The 22458-nt window shown below is 38.9% G+C and overlaps 1 protein-coding gene across 1 annotated transcript in view; it reads right to left on the bottom strand.

The window, feature by feature from the left end:
• sorcs3b (sortilin related VPS10 domain containing receptor 3b) overlaps positions 1–22458 on the bottom strand; it is a 39673-nt gene that overhangs the window by 15515 nt on the left and 1700 nt on the right. The window contains exons 2-9 of the mRNA XM_035662928.1: positions 8898–8965; positions 5113–5212; positions 4800–4958; positions 4541–4614; positions 3619–3683; positions 2857–2975; positions 1000–1089; positions 581–760 (exon numbers count right to left, since the gene is read on the bottom strand). Of these exons, the coding sequence (XP_035518821.1) occupies positions 581–760; positions 1000–1089; positions 2857–2975; positions 3619–3683; positions 4541–4614; positions 4800–4958; positions 5113–5212; positions 8898–8965 (855 nt within the window). The remainder of the gene's footprint in view (positions 1–580; positions 761–999; positions 1090–2856; positions 2976–3618; positions 3684–4540; positions 4615–4799; positions 4959–5112; positions 5213–8897; positions 8966–22458) is intronic.

The following is a 22458-nucleotide window of genomic DNA, read 5'->3' as shown; positions in this document are numbered from 1 at the left end:
AAGTAAAAGTCCTGCATTCAAAGTGTTATTTGAGTAAGTACAGAGGTATTATCAGCAAAATGTACAATGTGAGTAAAGTATCCTTAAAGTATCAAAAGTATAAGTATTCATTACACAGAAAGGCCCCTGTCAGTTAATTATTACTGATATCAACATGTAAGCAGCTGGTTGTGGTGGAGGTAATTGTAACTGTTGGGTAGATCAATGTGTAACAAATTATCATATTTTAAAGACTTGTGTATGTGTATTGTAAGTAAAATCTTAATATGAAATCTAACTAGTAATTATACCTGTGAAATAATTGTAGGGGAGTAAAAAGTGGAGCAGAAGTATAAAATGCCATAAAATGGAAATGCTCAAAGTACCCTCCAAATTGGACTTCCACCACTGCACCTAAGTCACTTTTCAAGTATTCACTTGTTTCTCTGTTTTATATTCTTTTAAAATAAATGTCTGGTTCAGAAAAAGCAAGACATTTAAACAGGTCACCTCAGGCTCTGAAATGCACAACAGCCATTTTTGACTACTACCACTACTGAGGGACTGAAAGCAGCAGCCATGAACAAAACTAACTACGCACCTTATAAAAGTCAACCAGTAGGTTACCGGCGGTTCCTCTGCTGGTTCTCAGATTCTCTAATGAAAGGGTGAAGTAGACCCCAGGGGAGTCTGAGATATAAAGGCTGTAAGTGTTGTTCTGATTCCACTCCTGGACTGCAGCAAATACCTGCTTCTCATCTGTACTGATAATATGCATGTCCTGTAGGAAGGTGTGGGTGAGATAAAGAGAGACAGATGGAAAGACAGAATGGGTGAGAACAACCGAACAGAGGCCATGTACTGTTGTGTGTGACACTTCTTCACAAAGTAACACAGTTGTGTAACTTTCATTCCACAAAAAAGGGAAACCAAAGTGATACAAAACCAAAAAAAGTCACGTCTCTTTACGATAATACATCTTTTATTATTTGACAGTTATTTGTTGTCTTTGGCGCTTACCTTTGGTAGGCAATATTTAGGTAATTTCATCCGCTTGAAGGATTCTCTCATGTAGGAGACAAAGTAGCTTGCTCGTCCTGACTTGGTTACCTTTGCAATGAAGTCAAAGAGGCTTTGTCACTCTTTAAATAGACCACATATACATATTTTAGTGTCACTTCACTTAACGCCTTGTTTTGCTCTATTTTAGGTCAGTGAATCTTTCATTTGTACACTTCCATTTTGATTGATGCCATGAGTATGAGTTTTTGCTACATAGATGAGGACTATGTAGACCGTCCGCAAACTGAAAACAACAAAATGGGATGGGAGGCTTTTTTACAAGACATATGTGAGAGAATTTTAAACATTCCAAATGTGACTCTTATGAAATGAGGACATGGAGCTAAAGCGTTTCCTGAAGGAGGTGTATTAATTCACAACGCATGACTGACTTGATAAAACCCTTGCAATTTTACCCTGCATTCCTCCACAGTGTTGAAAACAGACTGAAATTACAAGCACAACAGATATTATTATCATTATCTCAATTAGTCTAAAGCTAAGAGGCACTGAAAATTGTGTTGGCTTTATCTACAGTGTGTCTTGAAGATCTTAATGCACTACCACTTTCCCATCCACTAACAGGCAGGGCAACACTACTTGATTGCTTATTTTCTAATCAACTAGAAGGATGGCGTTTGTCCCCCAACACACTACATTAGGGCTCTAATGGAATAATCTATCGAAAATCAATGAGCTGCATTTTCCCAGGCCACATTTTTGAGGATGTTGCACTTGGCTGTTCCTCCTCTCCCAAGAGACTTTGGAGGTGTTGAAGACTGCTTATTTCGTTGTAGCCCGATCGATAACCTCATTACTCTTTGTCAAGTTAAATCCAACTGCCCCAAGCAATGAAAGTCACAAGAAAGTCATCTGTGCCACCACGGCTCGGCACAGACACTCTCTGTGTCCAGTTATTTTCACTAGCATCTTCCTCGTGTCTGCCTCTGCCTCAACGGTCAATTTCATCTCAGCTAAATGCAATTTGGGCATTTTATTGAATCACCATTTCTGAAATCACGCTGTGATATATTTTTTTCATACATTTTCATTCTTACATCGCAGCCATTCCAATCAAGTCTGTGGATTAAGTGTGTTGAAAGTGAAACTGGGTCACCGCTAAAGTATTGCTGCTGCAACATCATATCAAAAGATTAAATCTGTGGATAAATACATTAGAAAAACGAACAGCAAACACTTACTGGCATTTATTTAAAATAAGAGAGTGCAGAAGGATTTGCTACAAATACTCAGCCCTAGAAAACTACTCTCATTAAATTTCTATTTTTCTGAAACTTAGCTGGAGTCTAACAAGGATGACCAAATGCATCAAGGCTGACCAGCAGAGAGAAAATTACTTAGCTGTGGATGAAAATCAATGACAGTGGAGGGCATTTGAAAATTAAATTTCTAATAATGACCCTGACTGCCACTGTCTAATTGGAGTCAAAGTCAGAGTGAATGGTAATAAGGACACCAACCTGTCTATTCACAATTCCTTTGCCGTGTGCTCTCAGCTAGCAAACACATTTTTCAGGCATGTCTGTGTGGAAACTCAAACACTGAGTGTGCCTTGACATGAACGAGACAAAACATAATCAAAACACACATTGGGCCAGTGGGGAACAGGTGCGTTGGGGAAAGCCATTACGTGGGTTTTGATGGAAAAGAATGAATTGGATGCACAAGGGCCCCAAATAAAAAAAGAAGGGGAAAAAATACCAAATAAATCAAAGTTCACACACAGAAAGCTTTGTGTGAAAAGATGAACAATGAAGTTTAATCAAGAAAAAAGTAATCTACTACTATGCAAACCTGTGTGAAAACATATTCATCCTGCACAACCAGTGAGTTGGTGTCTACATGACCAGGAAAGAGGTACTGTCTGTTGCCTTCTGTGCATCGTTGGGCTCTGCACTTTACGTACTGGGCGCCTGGAAAGAAGCAAAAAGGAAAATCAATCTCAAGTAAATTACAACTATTTACTTTCAAACAGTGCTTTGCATGCACTGGAGCTGCTATACAGTATGCATATGCTACTCTTAAAGGGGAACTTGACAACTTTTTCAGCTTAATAAAGCCATTTTTAGAAATCATTTGGATGGTTAAATGGCCTGTTCCAGTGAAAATGCCCTTCTTGCAATCCAAATTAGCTGAGATTCTGTTGAAGTTCTTGCAGTGTGTCACACTAAAAAAAAGTTCTGGACGTTATTGTTTGAGACAAAAAAAGTTTGTGTGCTAATTCAGAAACAGATTTTTTGTCCACAGGAGCAATATGAATATTTTTTCCAACGCAGATAAACCCTATAATTGGTTTGACAGACTATACCATGCTGTTTAGAAGGGGGAGTTGAGGTTTGTCTATGAGACACAGGGGATAGATTAAAGAGAAGAAACATCCATCAACCCACTAAAACTCTTCATTTTTGTCAGGAGACACCTATTCTGCTTTACTAGACTTCAGGGACCAATCTGAACAGCAGAACAGGTCTCATCTTCCCTGTGACCTCGCTCTAAATGAGAGGCAAAGGGTCCTGTGGGTCTTGCTACAGTGGCAGACTGGAGTGCAGCACTCACGGCCTTTTGCGATGCGCGTCTCGATGTGGACCACGTCTGATTCTCTGTCCAGCCCCATTACCGCCCTTGAAAGAACGGGAGGAGGACAAGATAGAGAGGAGCAGAATGAGGTGGAGGAAGATGGGGAAGAAAAGGAAAAAATAAGATAAGAGGCGGGGGAGGCCAGGTTGAGCATTGCAGCTGTAGGTGGGCATCCCTATTGTGTGAAACCCACAGCAAGATGTTTTCATCTCAATCAGTCAGTGTAGAATCGGCAGCACCAGCGGCAATTAATCTCAATTCAGCAAAGAATCAACAGAGGAAACAACAAAGGGGGCAGGTATGACAAACCATCAGCTATTCCCATGAATATCTACTAAAGCAAATGTGTGTTGTTATGAAATAGTGGGTGGCTGCAATACCATTTTGAAAAATAACTATTAGACATAATGTGCATGAAGGAACGGTTTTCAAGAGCACAAATAATACATTGTTTCGGGTGCCACCATACCCACTGCGCTGTTCTTATTTATCAAATGTCTTGCTGTTCATGCATGTGGAGAGGATGTCCTCCAACCAATGTCCTCTCTTCCCCAGCTAACAAAAACACACTTGGGTTTGACACATACCATGACAAACAGGGATAAACGGGGCTCACATCAATATTCACTGCCTTGTGCCCGAGCAGTTGAGATTTACTAAATGACAGCGACAACAAACACAGCATGTCATGTTTGTGCTATGGAAAAAGAAGCAATATTCCTTCAGGTCTACGTGACGTGGATATAATCAGCTTTGTGCTCGACTGTCACGGGAGGGATCTGTTTTTGACAAGAGGTCACTGGATCCCTCTGACAGCATTGGGTCATGAACACTATCATTATGCAAATTGAAATCAATCACTGTACGAAACAGTTCAAAAATAGGAGCCATGTAATCATACCAGTAGAATCGGCCTGGCATCACGTTGTCGTGAACAAGCTGCCATTTCCTCCCAAAGTCCATTGAACTGTACAGCTGCAAGATAAAATTAGGCTGATCTTCATCACACTTGTAGAAGATGTTGTTACTGAGCAGCACAGCAACCATTAGAGCATCACAGGAGAATCGCATACAAATTACATTAATAATAGGTTATGGATTCAGCATCATACTATATTATTTCCACTTAAGGGTTCATTGTGGATTCACACAGAAGCTACCTTGCTGTCATGACTGTAAGCCAGTATCCAGTTCTCCTGGGCAGGGTGGAAGAGCAAGCTCAGGATGTTGAAGTTAATGGGATGCTTCTCAAAGCTTGCCCCTTCATCTGAACTGATGAGAACAGCGCTCTCTACCTCTGGGTCGCTAAGCATCATTATCTAAAGTACAGAGGGCCAGACGAGGGATATGGCATTAGAAGAGGGAGAGAGACAGAGATACCGTCATTTGGCAGCAATTTAAAAAAAACTGTAATTTGATGTCAAGCTTGTGAGAGATCAGACAGAGGGATAAAAGCAACAGAGAAATGCTGACCTTCTGTTTGTTAGTCGGGCAGACGTACAGGTAACTTAAAACTGTCCTTGAGCCCACTTTGTCATTGAGTTTGGTGTAGGTGCTTCCATAATCACTGGATCTGGACAAAGACAAAAAAACAATGTTTGATGGAAAAAAAGAAAAATCCATTAGAGACCTGCCTGAGACAGATTTTAAAGCACCATACCAGTGGTGTGGCACGTTTTAGCCCATTAACTGCAAATCAGTTAGTCTTTACATGACTGCATCTCCAGAGCACAAAATACGATTGATTTTCCACCATCCAGAGAGCCTTTTGCTTCATGGAATGAAAACTTACAGAGAGAGACTAGCTTCATGTTAATGTTTTATTTTTGTTTTTGTTGTTCTTGTAAGGCACTTCGTTGCAGTCCTGCACAAAATGTGCTACACTGAAAAAGTGTGCTGTCATTACTCTACCAGCCATCTACTGTGCTTAAATTAAAAAGCACCAAATGTGAAAAAATAACTTGGGAAAATCGCACTCACTTATGAAAGAGTCTGCACTTTATTCAACCAACATGTTTCAGCACATGGTGGCGGTCGAATGAAAAGCAGACCTTTTAAATAGTCAGTTAGTGCTGCAGAGATTTTGTTTTTCACAGAAATTTTCTGCACAAACAGATTAAATTAATCACTAGTAAAAGAATCCTGAGGAGTTTTTGACCACTGGTGAGACGACTGGGTCCCCATTTTGTTTGTATGTTGTGCTCTACTAGCAGTGCTGCTGGGCATTTTTCGAAATGCTGATTTGTATATCTAATTTGTATATCTGTGATATCATTATGTAAGTTTACATACAAGACAAGATTTTGAAAAAATTAAAAAGTAAGACTCTAACTACCTTTAAAATGATCTCTTATTATTTTTCGAACTGCTACCATAATATAAAAATGCATCTAAACCTATCTCTAATATGTAGGATGTTGTGTCGACTTTGGAACCTAAATAGCATGAACTCTAGTAAACTCTGTCTTTTGAGGAACAATTTAACCTAAATAGACAACAAGTGAATAATTTAGAACAAAAACAAAAGAGAAGGAGTTCCCCAGGAAAACAATGGAGATCAGGGTTTGGTTGTTATAGGTACATGTATAGCTCATTCACGTTACTGTCTGGCTGAAGGTCTGTCAATGGCACATCCACAGAGATGTTGGTCACTCGATGTTGCTAGATATATTGGTAGTCACCAAATCTAGCAAGAAAGTCGGCAAGTTGACAACAGTCTCTGCTTGCACATATAGGCAAAAGCATGCAGGTGACAGGAAATACATCACCGCAGACTACAGAAGACAGTAACGTGAATGAATAGTGCATCCAAGCTGTAAAATACACTGGAGAACAAGATGAAGAGGTGAAATACTGTTAGATGCAGAGAAGGTCAACTGATGAAGCAGCAGTCAAAGCAAACCAATTCACCACCAAAAAACAAGTAAAAGACAAAGGAACAAAAACAAAGGAAACAGATTAATTCCTTTCTACTACGTTAAAGGAAGTGCTAACAATAAGATGCAGAGTTCACAGAGTGTTGCAATCACATTTTGACAACCAACAAGAAAATATGGATATGAGGAGAAGCATAATGCAAGCTTTCTGCATTAAAAAGGTTGACATATTCATGAAGCATTTCCTACTCGCAACTACAAAACCATTCAGCAATAATAATAATAATAATAATAATAGCTTTAACAAACACATGATGCAGACTGAACATTCACAAATCCTTCAAGTCTTTGCAAGCTGATTTTCATGCTACACTGACATGTAATGAAACCAGCAGATGCCTGCCGGGTACGAAATCAATTTATGAACTTCAGGTATGCTTTGGAAAATGGTCAGCTGTAAGGTAAGTATATACAGTAAATTAAATTTGTAGTTAAAGGGCTATTGTATAAGGATTGTGTAAGCTTACAGCATATAAGCCATTACTCTCCTTTCATGCTAGTAGACATTTGTATCTTGAAGACAGTGAGGAAATAATTTAAAGGCATCCTTTCCAGAGCAGCAGTGAAATCCCCTTTTATACAGTTTGTATCTTCAATTGGTGCTAAAATGCCCTTTTGTTCTCTTTGTTTTCATCTGATTTAGACATTTAGCTACATACTCTTGTTTTCTGTTTTCTGTTCAGCAGTGAAAGCTTAATTGTGGAATTCGTTGCTATAATCCAACACAAAGGTGACAAATAATGATTTGTGTTTTAAAAAGCAGATAAAAAGAGAAAAATAAATAACCTAATTCTTGGTCGTTATTACTTAACGTGCTATGTTTAAACAAAATAAGACATTTAGGTGTCTTACACCATGTAAAGATACTTGCTCTTCACTGCCTGTTCCTTACACGTCCATGCATCTCATGACAAGGGTAGATGTGTTTGTCATCCCAATCTTCATATTTCTCCTCGCCACAAACAGCCAATCCACGCTCTCAGTTCTACCTGAGTGCCTCCAAATGTAATTTCACTGCATAATTGGATAGATACCCAGTGTCTGCTATCATTGTCTGTGCATTAATCTGAAACGTCCCATTTGCTGTTGACATTGTTTTCAAAGACTCACCCCTAAACACATTTGTATTTGTGCTTAAGTACTCCTTTCAGTTGGCATATCTGTCTTTGATTGTGGCTGTGGAGGAAAGACTGCAATTACATCGGGAAGTTTCTTTAGCAGAAAAGGCAGCCATCTCAAAACACAAAGGGACTTGATGTGTGTTTAGATGGGTTTTGCACCCATTGATCTGCACAGTGCATTTTGCCACCAACAGTGGCCTGGAGCTGTAGTCATAAATCATTTATTGTGTTATCACAGAAATCATTTACTCCCGTTTCTTTTCATAACATTCAAATCTCTGCTTTTCTAATACCCATACTAAGAGCCTTCGTGCACCCCCTGAGGTACACTCTAATTTACTCGTGGTGCCATTGTTAAGCAGACACCTTGATGATGGAAGACCTCCTGTACACAATATGGGATTTCAAAACGTGTCAAGTCGGGTGTAAATCTTAGTGGCGCCTCTGGTGAAACAGATATTAATTTGAAACTCTATGCTTGGCGGACTGATGGTCTCTTTTTCACATGTATTTCAGAATGAAATGAGTTCTCTGCAGGCTATGGGAGAGGTGAGAAAAAAAGGCATATGAGAGGCTGGATTGGGCTCTATGGTATAATCCTTAATGAATTCCATTCTTATTTATGACCTGACAGGGCACTGTAACTCACCTCTCAATACATACTGAATGGAATTACTACGGCTATACAGTAGCAATTGCATGTCAATTGCCTCTGAAACAAAAGGTTACGGATGACAATCAATCAAAAACTCCATCAGGAAGTTTCTAGGTCAGAGGAAAAAGAGCCACAGATCCAAACAAAGAATCCCTCAGAAGTCTTCCGGTTTATCTTTCAAAAAGTTTCTTTGCTTATGATGGACAGAAAATAGGTTGGGCCTTTTCTAAAAGGTTGTTGCAGTCTCAGTTGTGTTATTTATGGGACAGCAGGAAGCAAAGAGGAGAATGCTTCATTCTCAACTGCTTCACATTGCTTTATTAAAACATACTTTATATTGGCTTCCAGTGTAACTTGATTGTTCATATCCTAGCAAGGGAGAACACTATAAATCATACTCGCAGTGCTCTGCACTCTCTATGAATACATTATTCTTATTGTTTTTAGGGCTGTGCTTTTGCATTTTTATAAAATTCTTGCAATGATGCCATAACCTTTCTATTTAGATGGGAAAGGAAAAATAGCAGTGATTAAAAACAAACTTACCTCCAGAGTGAGCTCTCAGTAACAGCTCCCAGGTTGAAGTCATACAGCTTTGTCAAGATCAGGATCACCTAAAATGTAACAGCAACAGACATATGTAATTACATGCCAACGTCTGCACTAAAAAGCCTTTGCATAAATGCCTCACCAGCATACATTATGTGTCTACTCCTAATGACGTGGAATGAATACATGTCTGCTACATCCCTTTACTAATAAATATCAGCCTCATACAGTATGTTATCCCAATGACAAGTGATCCTCATGTTGTCAAGAGATGTCATTCTGCCAGTGGCAGGATCTGAAAGAAAAATCCATGTGGGCTGTCAAGAATTGTGTCTGTATCTCATGTGGAATGATACCTACATGACAGCAAAATCTGAACATAATTGTTCACTGAACAATGAAAAGAAATGTAGTCTGCGGTTGCACCACACCACCCTCTCTCATTCACTATTCCCTTTGTCTTTTTTTGTCTTTTTAAAAAAAACTTCTGTTACTCCTTTTACCTTTAAAATAGTGAGGTGGTTTAGCTGCAAAGGCACCAAGAAATCTGCGAATGTTGATGGAAGATGTTATGTCACTTATATTACTCATTGGTAGACGTCCAGCTCCAGTTTGGGCTAAATGCTTTTGCGTGTTCTCTGAGGATGGTTGGACAATGTGTTTCTGGGGAAACAAAAATGTAGCCCATAAAAGCCTGCCAAGGCACAGAGGGCAGAGTGAAATGGTGTGCAAACGAATTATTGTCACTCCAATGGCATTATAAATGACTTCCCATGGGGATGCTCATAACTCAGGATAGAAAGGGGGGTTGGGGTGGAGAGTTTAGGGCAGGGCATGGAGGGAGGGGGAAGGAATGGTAGATAATAACAATCAAGGAGCAGAAACATGGCATAATATGAGGATTTTTTTAAAAAGCCTGAAAGATAGGTCAAAAGCTCAATTACAGTGAGTTTAAACACATTAACCTTGTGGGACCCACGGAACGAGTCATTAAACCGAGAAAAGCCACACAAGACTCGGAGGAACAAAGACATGCCTCTAAGTCTGCTTTGAAAATGTTAAAAACCCAATTGACCCACAATTTAGCCATCAAACAGCCAATGTGCATGGCTGGGACTATCTGCATTACAGGTTAATTAACCAATCACACAGAGAGATAAGCATTTGCATAACTAAGTGCACCATGTCTGCAAGGTCCAACGCTGGAGTCTGAATCAATTTGGAATACAGACTTAGTTAAATGGCTGTGATGTTAGGCCTAATTGCCTGCTTTGAAAAATAGATACGAAAGAAAAACTCTGCCGAACTGTTGATCGTTTGTCTCTTCATTTCTCTTTTACCAAGAACAGTGAGACTCTGTGTCATGGGACATTATAAATACTACAAGGTAAATTGAATCTGGAATTGATTTTTATCAGTGTCAAACTGGAGGCAGTTCATTCCTAACCAAAGGGATTCAAATATCCAGCACTGCAAATTAATTGAGTGAACAACGAATGAATGTTCACAGTTTTAAGGGTTTCAATCACTTGCACCATTTTGCACATGGATCCAATTTAATCAAATGTTCATGAATTTAGTTGAGGATGTAAAACAGTCTCTAAAAATAGCCACAAATGACAAAACTTGATAACAAAAAAGCCTCTTAGCAACCAAGCTGTAATTGCCATTAGGAGGTCTGTCTTAACTGTTGTCAACGTGTTTCCGCGGCTGGCTCATTAACAAAAGCTGACCCGTTGAATTGGGTCAGTGAAGATCTACCTCAGGGACCAACAGACTAGTGAGGCAGATGACTGTTTGGATGATTTGTCCCTAAGTGGATACATCAAGAGTACATCACTGGAGACTGTGTGTTCCCACGTCTTCAACATTATTGATAGGCTGTGCATCTGTGACTCGAGTCAATAGGGAGTAAGTGCTATACATGCAAATGCTGAGACGAGTGGGGAATAGGACATGACGTGCACACCAGATGCGTGACTTAAACTGTGAAAAACCCGAAAATGAAGTTGCATTAAACCCATATTTTAAGAGTTTATGGTGCGGCCTTGCATTTATGTAAATACAGGGAACAAACAAACACAAAATGGCTCCAGAATTATTTTGAGCCTTCTAGGTAAATACAATTTTCCATGCATATCATCGCTCACTTGCATACATGAAATTAAGTAAGGACCCTGGAAGGCCAAAAGCAGTGCATTTATTCATGTTTATGTTTTATTGATGTGAGCAAAGAGAGCTTTGCCCCAGGAAAGTCAACCAATCATTTTTCAGATTGGCTCTCACCCTCCGAGGAGTTGGGTTTAGTCATCCTTTTATCCTAACATTCTATTCTTGTCGCTTTCTTTCCCTTCTTTGCTTCCCTTTCCCCCCCCCCCCCATTTTCTTTCATCCTTGCCTTTTCTTTCTTTCATTCATTATTTCATTCTGTCTTTGTTTTTTCTTTCTTCCTCTTTAAAACAGTCTCTCCAGGTACTTTCTTTTGCTGTATATATATATATTTTTTTTCCCTCGCATCCAGCATTATCACAAGCAACCCACACGTGATAAAATAACAAAATATTAAAGGGATATTGCCGTCAGGTGCTGTTTAGCCATGCAAAGATTTTTACTCTTTTCAGATAGCTGAATTGACACCTTCCATCGCAACAAGGGTGTTACAGCCATAATTTCATTGTGATATACTGTATCAGCTCGAAGCAAGTGTCCTTCCACACATAGACCTACAACACTGCACTTGCACAGGCATTCAAGCATGCAGCGTATGCATGTACTGCGCATTCACGGACTGTTGGACCAAATCAAATCTGTAGAAATTCCATATCAATCTGTTTGGGTTTTTTTTTAAAGAGAAATGTTAAAATTTTTAGAGTGCTTCAGTGGGACGTGAGAGGCATCTCAACACCATGTTGGTGGGCAGACAATTTTCTACGCGGCTCGCAATTTAGGTATGAATCATCTCTGTGTACTGTACCGCAATATGGCTATTAATAAAATGAAACAGACTGTACATCAGCGCAGTTTTATTGTTTTCTAACACCACACTTCAAATGGAACCTGTTGCGTATTCAGCCAACAGTGAAGCATCATTAAGATGGCACCTCTCATACAGTATTTCTGTATAATTGGTTAGTCAAGGGAAATAAGGGACCCATACTCTAAACATCCCACTTCCAGACTGTTGTTTCTTTACTTCTCAGGAGTAACACATCATGGGAAGAAGGAACATTCTTTAGAAATGAGAGGAATACAGCCACTTTCATGTAGCTCTGGTACTGTTTTTGAACCTAACCGGAGGGTACAACTGAAGAATCTAAATTAATTTCCATGGGACCCCCAAAGTTGATAACAGCTTGTGATGTAAGACTCTTTGTAATAACGTGGCGAACGGCTCATGCTCTGAGTAGCATTAACACATATACCTATTTTTTTTTTACCTTCAGCAACCTTCGAAAAGTTCACAGCTAAAATGATACACATTTACATTCTCATGAATACACATAAGCTTTTGTATATTGTACTGTAGGGTAAACGCATCCATGCACAGAAACATCTCCTGGGACAAACCATTGCCTATTTACCTCCTCTGAATACAACCACAACATCAACATGTCTGATAACTCACTAAAATGTGTCAACCGGAATTTAATATTTTCATTTTAATATTTAATATTTTTTACCCAAAATATGAGACCTTTTTCTGTCAGCTGTCTTGAAGTCAGTTTTTGTGACCTTGTCAGATTTGATAAACTGAGTAAACGTGGCAGGTTTTTAATCCATCAAGATTGAATTTCACATAATCTGACTGAGTGCAGAAGCTCTTTTATTTAGTGTAATGCAGATGCATGTGTACAGTAAGTGTATATTTGTCCCGTACCACATAATCATATTATTATTTATAATAATAACAATAATCACTTATTCAACCAGAAAGGTGCCTCAAAGAGATGATAGTTTGTTCACCATAGAGCAGTGGCGAGTTTATTTTTACACTGTAAAACGTCACTCTTAGTATGCATCTTGGTTACATTTTTAAAAGAGGCTATAGTGTATATATTTAAAATAATGATGTATGACAATGTGAAGACAGTGTGACGTGGGTTGCTTTTAGTAAATCTACAGAGACTTATATGAATCTGTAGCTCCCCTCGGCTTTACAGGCTTTAGATATTTCAGCTCATTGCTTTGCTGTCAGATTTACTGTTTTGGTTCACTTTTATAGCGTAATTTTTAGTCTCAGCAGATAGCTGTTTTTCAGTGAAAGAGAGACAGTTAGAGACTAGCTGGTGAACATAGCCGAGCATTTCAGCAGCTAAAGAGCCAGATATTTCCCTCAGGAGTCGGTAGAGACCAAAATGACCATGTTGCTCCATAACTGCTGGATGTGTAAATGAGCAGCTGTTTGCTAACAAGTTTGTCATTTCACCCTAAAAAGGTGATATGTTCACGGCCCCCAATCAATTGCTGCAGATTTCTAAAAAATCCACGTCTACCAAATAATACAGATCCATGGAGGCCTCCTAATGCATCCTGGCCATTATCAGAAACCAAAAGCTGGCATTTCAGTGTGAGGAGAGCAAGCTGGGACTCCATTGTTCACCTCACTACACTGCATTTCAGTGAATGTATTCCTGAGGACACAAAAATAAAACCAGTTTCATTTGTTGTTAAGCTCATTACATTCTCGACTTCATTAAGGCAAGGAAGACAGAAGCCAAGGGCAAGAGAGAGTCACTTGAGTAATTTGACAAACACTGTTTTCTTTAAGTCAACTAGTTAATTAATGTCCTAGCTCTCCTACCCACACTGAGAATTTCGGGGTCTGTTTGTAGACTACCACTTTTTAATGTTTAGTTCTTGTAATACGAGAGGAAAAGATCACCAGCCAAGCACAAGGGGGAAAAAAGATTGTTTTGTGTCCTTTGTCGAGTCAAATGGGATTTAGACAAACCCGCTTAAAATTTAAGACTAACAGTGTAGATGTAGAAAGTAATCTGTGTATCAAAACGAGCTCAAAACTTTAGTGTCACAACACATCCAACACTGTAGCGCAAATAGGAACTGACTTTTTTTTCCCTCACAGGAATTAAAGATTAATATATTCATGCATCCATTAGAAATTATCTGATGCAAACACCTGCAGAGAAAAGTATTGGTTGCAAATTTGCATAAATTTCTTTAAGGCTTGACAGCAGCTAGGGCAAAATCAAGAGGTGGGTGGAGGGATGAAAACACAGCATCTTGATTGTGGCTCTGTGAGGACGTCTCCAAAGTAGAGCACTTAGCAGAAAAGACAAACTGCTTTTAAGAGAAATGGTGCGGTCGACGAGAGGCCTTACTCTGTCCTCATCTTATCTGTGGACCAAATTGATTGTTTGTACTTTTGTGGGTGAAAACATACTCGAGGGATGCTGCTTTCATCAAGTAAACCTCAGTGAAATGTCCCTCGTGCATTAGTCTGCTGTCTGTATGTTTGCTTATCCTCCCGACTCCTGAGCTTTGGTCATATAGCTCTGATGCTTTGAGCCTCAGAGGGTTCAGCAATCAATTCAGTCCATTATGGGGAGGGAAATTAATGAAATGGGCTGACTATAAAAGGGCTTCACTTCAAATGCAGCTCCATTGTGAGGAGGTTTTGTGGGCATGTTATGTCTCTCTGCCGCTTACAACAATACACAATAAACTGTACTGTTTGCCTTTAGTGGGATAAAAGATTAGTGTTGGTCTGCTTAATTTCTTTAAAGTAAGCTTGGGGTAAAAATTCAACGAAATATGTTTAATGGACTAGGTATAGAAATATACAGCAACCATATTTCAACCATACGTCACACTACAATGCACTGTCTAGAAAAAAGGTGGAAAACAAGGAACAAACAGCATTCAAGGACAAATCTGATGGAAATTGTAGAAGTCATTTAAATGTTTTGACACATTTGACAAAGTTTTAGTCACATCCCGTGCAATTTAAAATTAATTTGATGCATTGGAAACAGTGTGGAGAGCCAAAAATACAACATTAGCATTTTACTCTTACAGGTTTTTTGTTCTGCGCCACTATCATTTGTTCATACTTAGTGTTCAGAGGTTGAAAGTACAGTGCATGTACAGTTTACTTTTTGTGTGTAATCCTGTTATTCATCAAGCTATGGAACTAGGTGTAATATGACAATATATAAACAGTTTTTTGATAGGTTTGCATTTTGAAGAACTTTGAGCACCACTCAGACATTTCTTGCAGTCTCCTCTTTTGTTTCACAGCTTTGGCTCCTAATGGCTCGGCTTCTGCCCGAGGGGGTCTGAGCTAGAGCCAAAGGCGGTAGTGGGTCCAAATTGAGATTTTGGAAGAGAGAAACCCTCCACCTAAAATTACCCCCTTCACTGCCAAAAGTGCTGTGAGACTAAGATCATGTGCTAGTTGTGTCACACATATCCCCATTTTGTCATTTCCCCCCTTCACTTATTTGCATTTTACATAATGTGCTGAGGCAGAGACTAGCTACTTTCTTCGTTTCTATTTCTCCCAGAAATTCCACTTATCAACTACTTATTTGTTTTGTCTGTAACATTTATTCAGAAAAATACATGCTTATGTTCAATGGAAACATCTTTTACAGGAAACAAAGTACGTCATTGAACCGAACTGGAGACATAGGGAGGTGGCCAGATTGGAGGGCAGGTGTCAGTGCTGCCAGACTGGGCAGTTTTCCAGCAGAACGGGCATGTAAAATTTGTTTTGTGCGTAATTTGGGCTACTTTTTGTACCACTATGGCTGTTTCCACTGACAAAAAGTTGTAGATACAGTCCAGTGAATCGGCCCTTTCTCCTCTCCAGGTATTATGATTACGACTGACAGGGGACAGAATTCACTGGCCTTGACATGCAGCGACTGATAAGTGATGACCGACAAAACCAAATGTCATTTCAGTTCATTACAATGAGGCTGAAACTTTGGTTACAAAGTTATAGCTCTGATAAAAGCCTTGTAAAAGCTTACATCTGTTCATATAAGTGATGACCTTTTACTATGGCTGCCCTGAATACCATTTTCGGTAGTAATCAACAGCAAATATTTGACGCTTTGGCTGGGGAAGCACTTAGCCAGACATTTCTCAGTGCACATTTAACTGTGCAATTAAAAAGTAGAAATATAGTACAAGAATGTGCTGACAAAATGTGTTTTGCAGTTTGCCACACATAAACTTTACTCAGGCGGACCACTGGTATATATGGTGACAATCACATATGTTTTGCAGAGTAACCGAGGGGGAGAGAGAGAGACAGAGTGGGAGAGAAATGTTCTTTGGTATTACAATAGAAGACACAGCGGATATTTTACAAGCACAGACCAGGTAAAGCAGCAGCTGAACAGTGAACACACCTGGTTGGTGCCGATGTAATTTGGTACATAAAGATTTTGATTGATCCTTAACAACAAGTCTCATCTGCACGTGCTCACCAGCTGATGTGAAATTCGGATGTGTTTTTTGGGCAACCTAATAAAACATACTGCTGATGAAGAAAGTCAGAGAAGACAAACAGGGGCCGAAACATCAAGAGGCGGGGTGAGACAAGCCGTTATGTGTGCAGTAAGAAACAGATATGTGGGTGTGTGTCTGAAGATCTGAAGGAAAAAGCAAGATTAGAAGATTAAAGTAGATAAACACTAAACTAAGATGAAAATGTAAAAAATGAATACCTAGCCAAACGAACATTTGAATAGTTCGACAATGTGGGTCCAGCCATACCTTTTACGTCTAATGTTATGTGATCTGAAAGACGTGATGCATTTAATTTTCATGATTTTATCGGTGGTTTTTGGTTCTAATTATACTAATAAAACAGAAGATGCACTTGCATTCAGAGTTTATAAAGGAGTTCTGAGGGGTTCAAATCCTTCCCACCACAAGCAAAGCCTAAGCCTAATAATGTGTGTAACTGGTAAATATGTTATATCTGCTGGGTGTTCAAAGCACAGGACTTTGGCCCAGTGTTTGCATTGTGACTCCCACATTAGACAACAAAAGCACTTTGGTTAAGGTTAGGAAAGATCTTACAATATGCTTCACATCACTAAACTTTTTCAATATCTGACCAAGACCACCACCTCCTTAAACTCTTTAAACTTAAAAAGTGTTTGGAGAGCCACACCATGACCATGAAAAGCTTCAGTACGCCATTGTGGCTATGATTGCATATTGTAGCTTAAAATGATTCAAAAAGTCAGTTAACATCTGGCAGATACATTAATTATTGTTTTCTCAATATGTTGATTAAAAATATAATCTTGGCTGCATTAAGTTTCCTTCAGAATGTATTTGCTTGGGCAAATAAGTTGAAACATTATTTTAAAAGGGACAGGGTTGATACTGTCAGTATTGGCTTTTGGTTATCACATAGGGTTTATTTGATTACGTGCTTATTGAAAATTGATGCTACATAACCTTTGTAACAGTTTATAATACAACCGGTGATTTAGAGTGTAATTTCGTCGTATTATTCAGGTACCAATAAAGTTCTTATTGTAACAAGACTATGCGGAGCAAAGGATTAACAGTTGAGCATTTTGGAGGAAAGAAGAAATACTGGAACACAAAACTCAGGTTTGGGAAAAAAGAAGAGAAAAGAAATATTGCAGAAGGTAATTATGCTATAATGTATTTAACAGTTATATATTACCAAAACGGTAAGGTAACTGTTTTGTTGCCCAATACTGTATCCCAAAGGTACATCATATTTACAAATAAGTATAATTTATTTCTCTTCTCTTCTAAAATGCCCAGTTGTTACTCTCTTGGTTCCCTATAGTCTGCTTTTCTTTCTCTGTACTTTTAAGTAGTAAGAAGGATTTTATTGGTAAATTCATACAAATTATACTGCAGTTAATGCACTGTATTATAGTGTTGCCTTATTCTTTTGCAGAGATGCCCTTAAACCTGAATTGTGTACAATGTCACATTGTTTGTTTGTTTGCTATTTTCTGTCTTTGTTGGTGAGTTTGGTCACAAAATGTTGTTTACTGTAATATCATCATAAAGCTATAATTTCCAAACATTTTAATTTCCGAGACTGGATGATCGTATTTATCACACCCAGTTAAATTTTTTTAACAGCTTCAGTAGTCCATCTACACTTTCTAAAATGTTTCCTGAACATCATGCAGGATGATTTCAATTACCTCTGTGTGAAAATTTGCAGAATTGAAAGGCATAGCAAGAATATGCAAGCAAGGAAGGATATAAATCAATGGGAATATAATCTAAGATGGTGATGAACAGCACTATTTCACACCATTTAACTATTTATTTTATCAATATGTCAAAAGCACAGCATGCGATCAGAAATTAAATATGACTGGCTTCAGCTTTAGAGGGTGTTTTGAAATGGTAGCTGCAGTAGTAAAGCTGGAATACAATTACAAGTTATTTCAAATTCAATGCTTAGTTGTTTAAATAATTTGTAGTCTCATGACATTCATATTGATGTCAATTAACATCCACACCAATTCAATCATTAACTCATGTAAATGAAATGTAGTATCTGTCAAGTCTCACCTCTGCAAACGTTTTGATGAATATTGTTGCCATAATTTCGTCCATATTTATGTGTCCATTTATACAACTTCTAATTTTCACTATAACTCAATATTTCTTGTTCAAAGCAAAAGCAACCAGTCATTTTAGAGGATTTGTTACAGGATACCCATTGAGTGAGTATTCTGTTTGTGTCATTTTGTGTTTGGAAGTTTTCCATCATCTCCATTGATTACACAGTGTGTGTGGTGCTTTAGTTGGGTCTTTTCTATCTCACTGGATAGGAAAAACCATTTCCCTTCTGCAACTAATACATTCCTGTCACTGTTAACTGCCAAGTTAAACCATTATTTAAGCTGACTGCCACCTGAGAAATCCCAGTCATCTTTAAACATGATAGTAACTGCTGTGCTGCTTCAGGCAATATGCTGCTTCAAGACCCAGTGAGGCTCAGTGCATAATGTTACCAAACTGGGGTCACTTGGATGGCCGATATTAGGAGTGAGGAAACTAAAGAACTAAACAAAATCAGCCATGACCTTTAGCCATTAAAACGTATTTTTCATAAAGTGCCACACTTTGTGTAAACTTCATGATGATTAATAAATAATTCGTCTCCCAATTTGAATTTGAATTTTATGATTTTCCCAATCAGAAAATGCATAAATTTGTTTTCATAACCTAATCACAGCTATAGTATGTGTCTGCCACACTGCAACAGTTATTAAACTAATTAATCACATGCAAACCTGTCAAATCCGATTCTGCTCCCACTTTGTCACTTTGATTAAAATTGAAATATAAGTGTGTGTGTGTGTGTTAAAAAGAGAGAGAGACAGAAAGACAGGGAGGCAGAAAGGAATCGAGCAGTGACAGTGTGCTTGAACATACAAGTGATGGCAGGCCTTTACTTGCTGCTTAAAATGCACTTTGTGAGGCAAAACTACAGTGTAACTGCTGAGGAAGTGCTGAGAGCCTACGTTGATGTGATGCATTATGGCCCCCAAGCACAAATGATTTATGAAAAAAAAGGGTGCACATGCATGTCATTTAAGGAGTAAAAACTGTGATTTCACTGAATTATTACTACAGAGAGGGTGCGACTTGTATCCGGTGTGCCATAAAATAAAACTGAGACAGACAAAAAAAGGAAATGCCTTAAAAATTGCCCAGCCAGGCTCCTGAGCAATTGTTTTTGCTGTAGTAACCAGAAGTCTACCTTTTACATAGCATGCAGGACTGCTGCAGTTTCTATCAGCATCTTACAATCACATCAGTGGACAGTGCACCCTAAAGGCTTGAGACGGGCTGGATTAATGAACAGACTTATGCTGCTGACACCCCGAGGGACAAAAATGGCCGATAGAAAGAAATGTGTGTGTGTGTGTCTCAGTGTTTTGTTTTTTTTCTATTGGCAACCAAATCCATATTTAGTCAGCAATCTGAATCCGATGCTGTTTCAAAAATAATATCCAAAAAACTTGTTATAATGTGGAAGTTCTGCACAATATCCTTATACAAAGTGTGTCACAGGAGGGAAACAGTTTGTATTGAAATGATAAAATGTGAACCACTTTTGATTTCACCAAAAAAAATCCCCATAGCTAACAACTAGGAGGCCAGAGGATGATGAAAAGTGCATGAATAAAAGGTTTTACAAGGTCACATATCAGCCCTGACTGAGCATCATGTGACTTTTTTTATTAAATGGATCTTACCCCTATTTCTACCTGAAAATGCAGTTGTGCGTATAGAATATGAGGGTGAAATTTGGGAAATTATCCGAAAAACAAAACAACTTTGGAATTTTACCCTTTGTTATACCTGAACACCTCAACAGTAGCAGCTTTTCAATGCACTTTACCTCATCCTGCAACACCCAAAAACTCTGGTCAAACACCTCTGTGAATTGGGAACCCATTCCATTTGATTTTATGGATCAAGGAGTTTCTATGCAACCAGCTCTGGCATGTTAAATGGAATGGCTGTCTATCTAATGAACCGGTTTTAAACACAAGTGTCCCCCAGGGCCGTGCCATTTCCTCTTTTTTATTGTCTATTTATACCGATGAGATTATGTGCAACAATAACTGCCTCGTTCTGATTAAGCAATGCGGACAACACAGCCCAGGAGGCCTGTCTGATTCCCAGTCAGTCACAGCAGAAAAAGACGATGTTACACAGCTGACAGATTGGTTTTGACTCTCGCCACCTAAAACAAAACCTTACAAAAAACCCAATGAGATTTACAGCACGGCCACGAAGAACAGCTGGCCTCATCGATGTCCAGCTCCTCCCAGAGAAAGTTCCTAATGGCAGGCCAGTGAATATGAGCTTAATCTCATGGTACAGTAGGTGGACATTATTTACACCAACATACAATATAATTTCTGCAGCCGCCCAGGGGATGTGATGTCAATACGCTCATTAACTGTCCTCAGCTTCAACACGGTGTCCTAGTTTGGTCAGCTGTCTGCGAAAGCTTGCAAAAATGGTCAATCAAGGGCCTAAAATCATTTTGCTGCCAATAACTCCCTGATCACCAGCTGGCTTGCACACTAAGACTTTTGCCTTCAGGGGGGAGGGAGAGGTGGGGAGGGGGCTCTGCATCCCTCGAGTGTAGGATGTGCTGCAATGGCTGTTTAAAAAGATTACCAACATAGCCATATCACAGCTTGAACACCCATGTGAGGCAAAAGACTGAAATATTGATTTGCCATAGAGGACATCCCTAGCCAAGTGTATTTATTAGTATTTTTAATTAGCTTCATTTCTATTTTTGGTAATATTTATGGCACACATTACAAATCTCGAACCCGTATATCATCCCCATCCACATTCAGGACTGATTTTATCAATCAATATTACATGTAGTTAAGAAGCATGAATTTGAAAGGGAATTTGTGCGCATATGTTTTATTCCCATGATCGAGTCCAATTAATGTTATCTCTCTTAAAGTCAGAGACCAGAGAGCTATGACTCCAGGCTTTGATGTTTCAGACAATCACAGAAATCAAATAATAGTTGGGAAACTGATTTGTGGACAGATTTGAGGTTTTATACGAGGAAATTCTTTATCACATCTGAACTCTGAAGATCCCCTGCTGGCGCTTTCACCATCACCTTCTACATCTTTCTCATTTCACTCCCTATGGGATTTTACATCTTGGCCAGATCACAGGCAAAGTCTTGAAGTGAATATTTGATAGAACTACCCTAGACCACAGGAATGAAGTAATTTTCTTTCAAATGTCCCTTTTAGATTGGATTTATTATCATTCATTTACATCTGATATAGCCTGAGCTCTAACATCTAGTCATAAAATGCCATCAATTTAAACTCTGCAGTTCCAGTAGTACTATTGGGACGGCAGACAGGGGTTCAGACTATATAAATCTCAGATGTTGACTGGCTGCAGTGACAAGCTCATCAGTGATGATCCACTGAACAGTGTCCTGCAGTACAAAAGGCCATCGTTGGTGAAGACGTCTCAAACCAACAACATATATCACGATACGTCCCACAAAACAGGTTTTATTAGGTGCATTTCTGGTTAATTTCTGTCCACACTGGTGCATCAACACGGCCAAACTCTGTGACACCTCAGACATTATGACATATTTTACATTTTATATTTGATGAAAAATGTACCACATAAGAAATTACAAGTAGAATCCATCCAGTGAAATATATCAGGGTAGATTTTTGGGGGATTATGTGTGAATATTCGCAGTGTTTCTGGGACACTGAAGTCTACTGATGTGGTCCCAGATTAATGTTGCTGCCACACACACCCTTTTGCCCAGCGAACTGAGGTGATCTGAATTACCTGAAGTAAAAAAGGCAGAGTAGCTCCTTTCTTTTGTACAAGGGTGTGTAGTTTTAAGATCTTTGCGTGTGATAAACACTGGAGCTTGCAAACATTTTTGCATGCTCCATATGTAAAATAAGAGATAAAATCTCCATGGCTTTGTCTTTGTGAGGGTAAAACCATGTGTGACCACAAAGTGTACGTGTGTGCAGCT

Source organism: Morone saxatilis, unplaced genomic scaffold (genome assembly GCF_004916995.1).
Source record: "Morone saxatilis isolate NCDOM2014 unplaced genomic scaffold, NCSU_SB_2.0 Contig19, whole genome shotgun sequence".
NCBI lineage: Eukaryota > Metazoa > Chordata > Actinopteri > Moronidae > Morone > Morone saxatilis.
The sequence above is the reverse complement of the archived record's forward strand: the minus strand, read 5'-3'. Positions and strand labels throughout refer to the sequence as shown.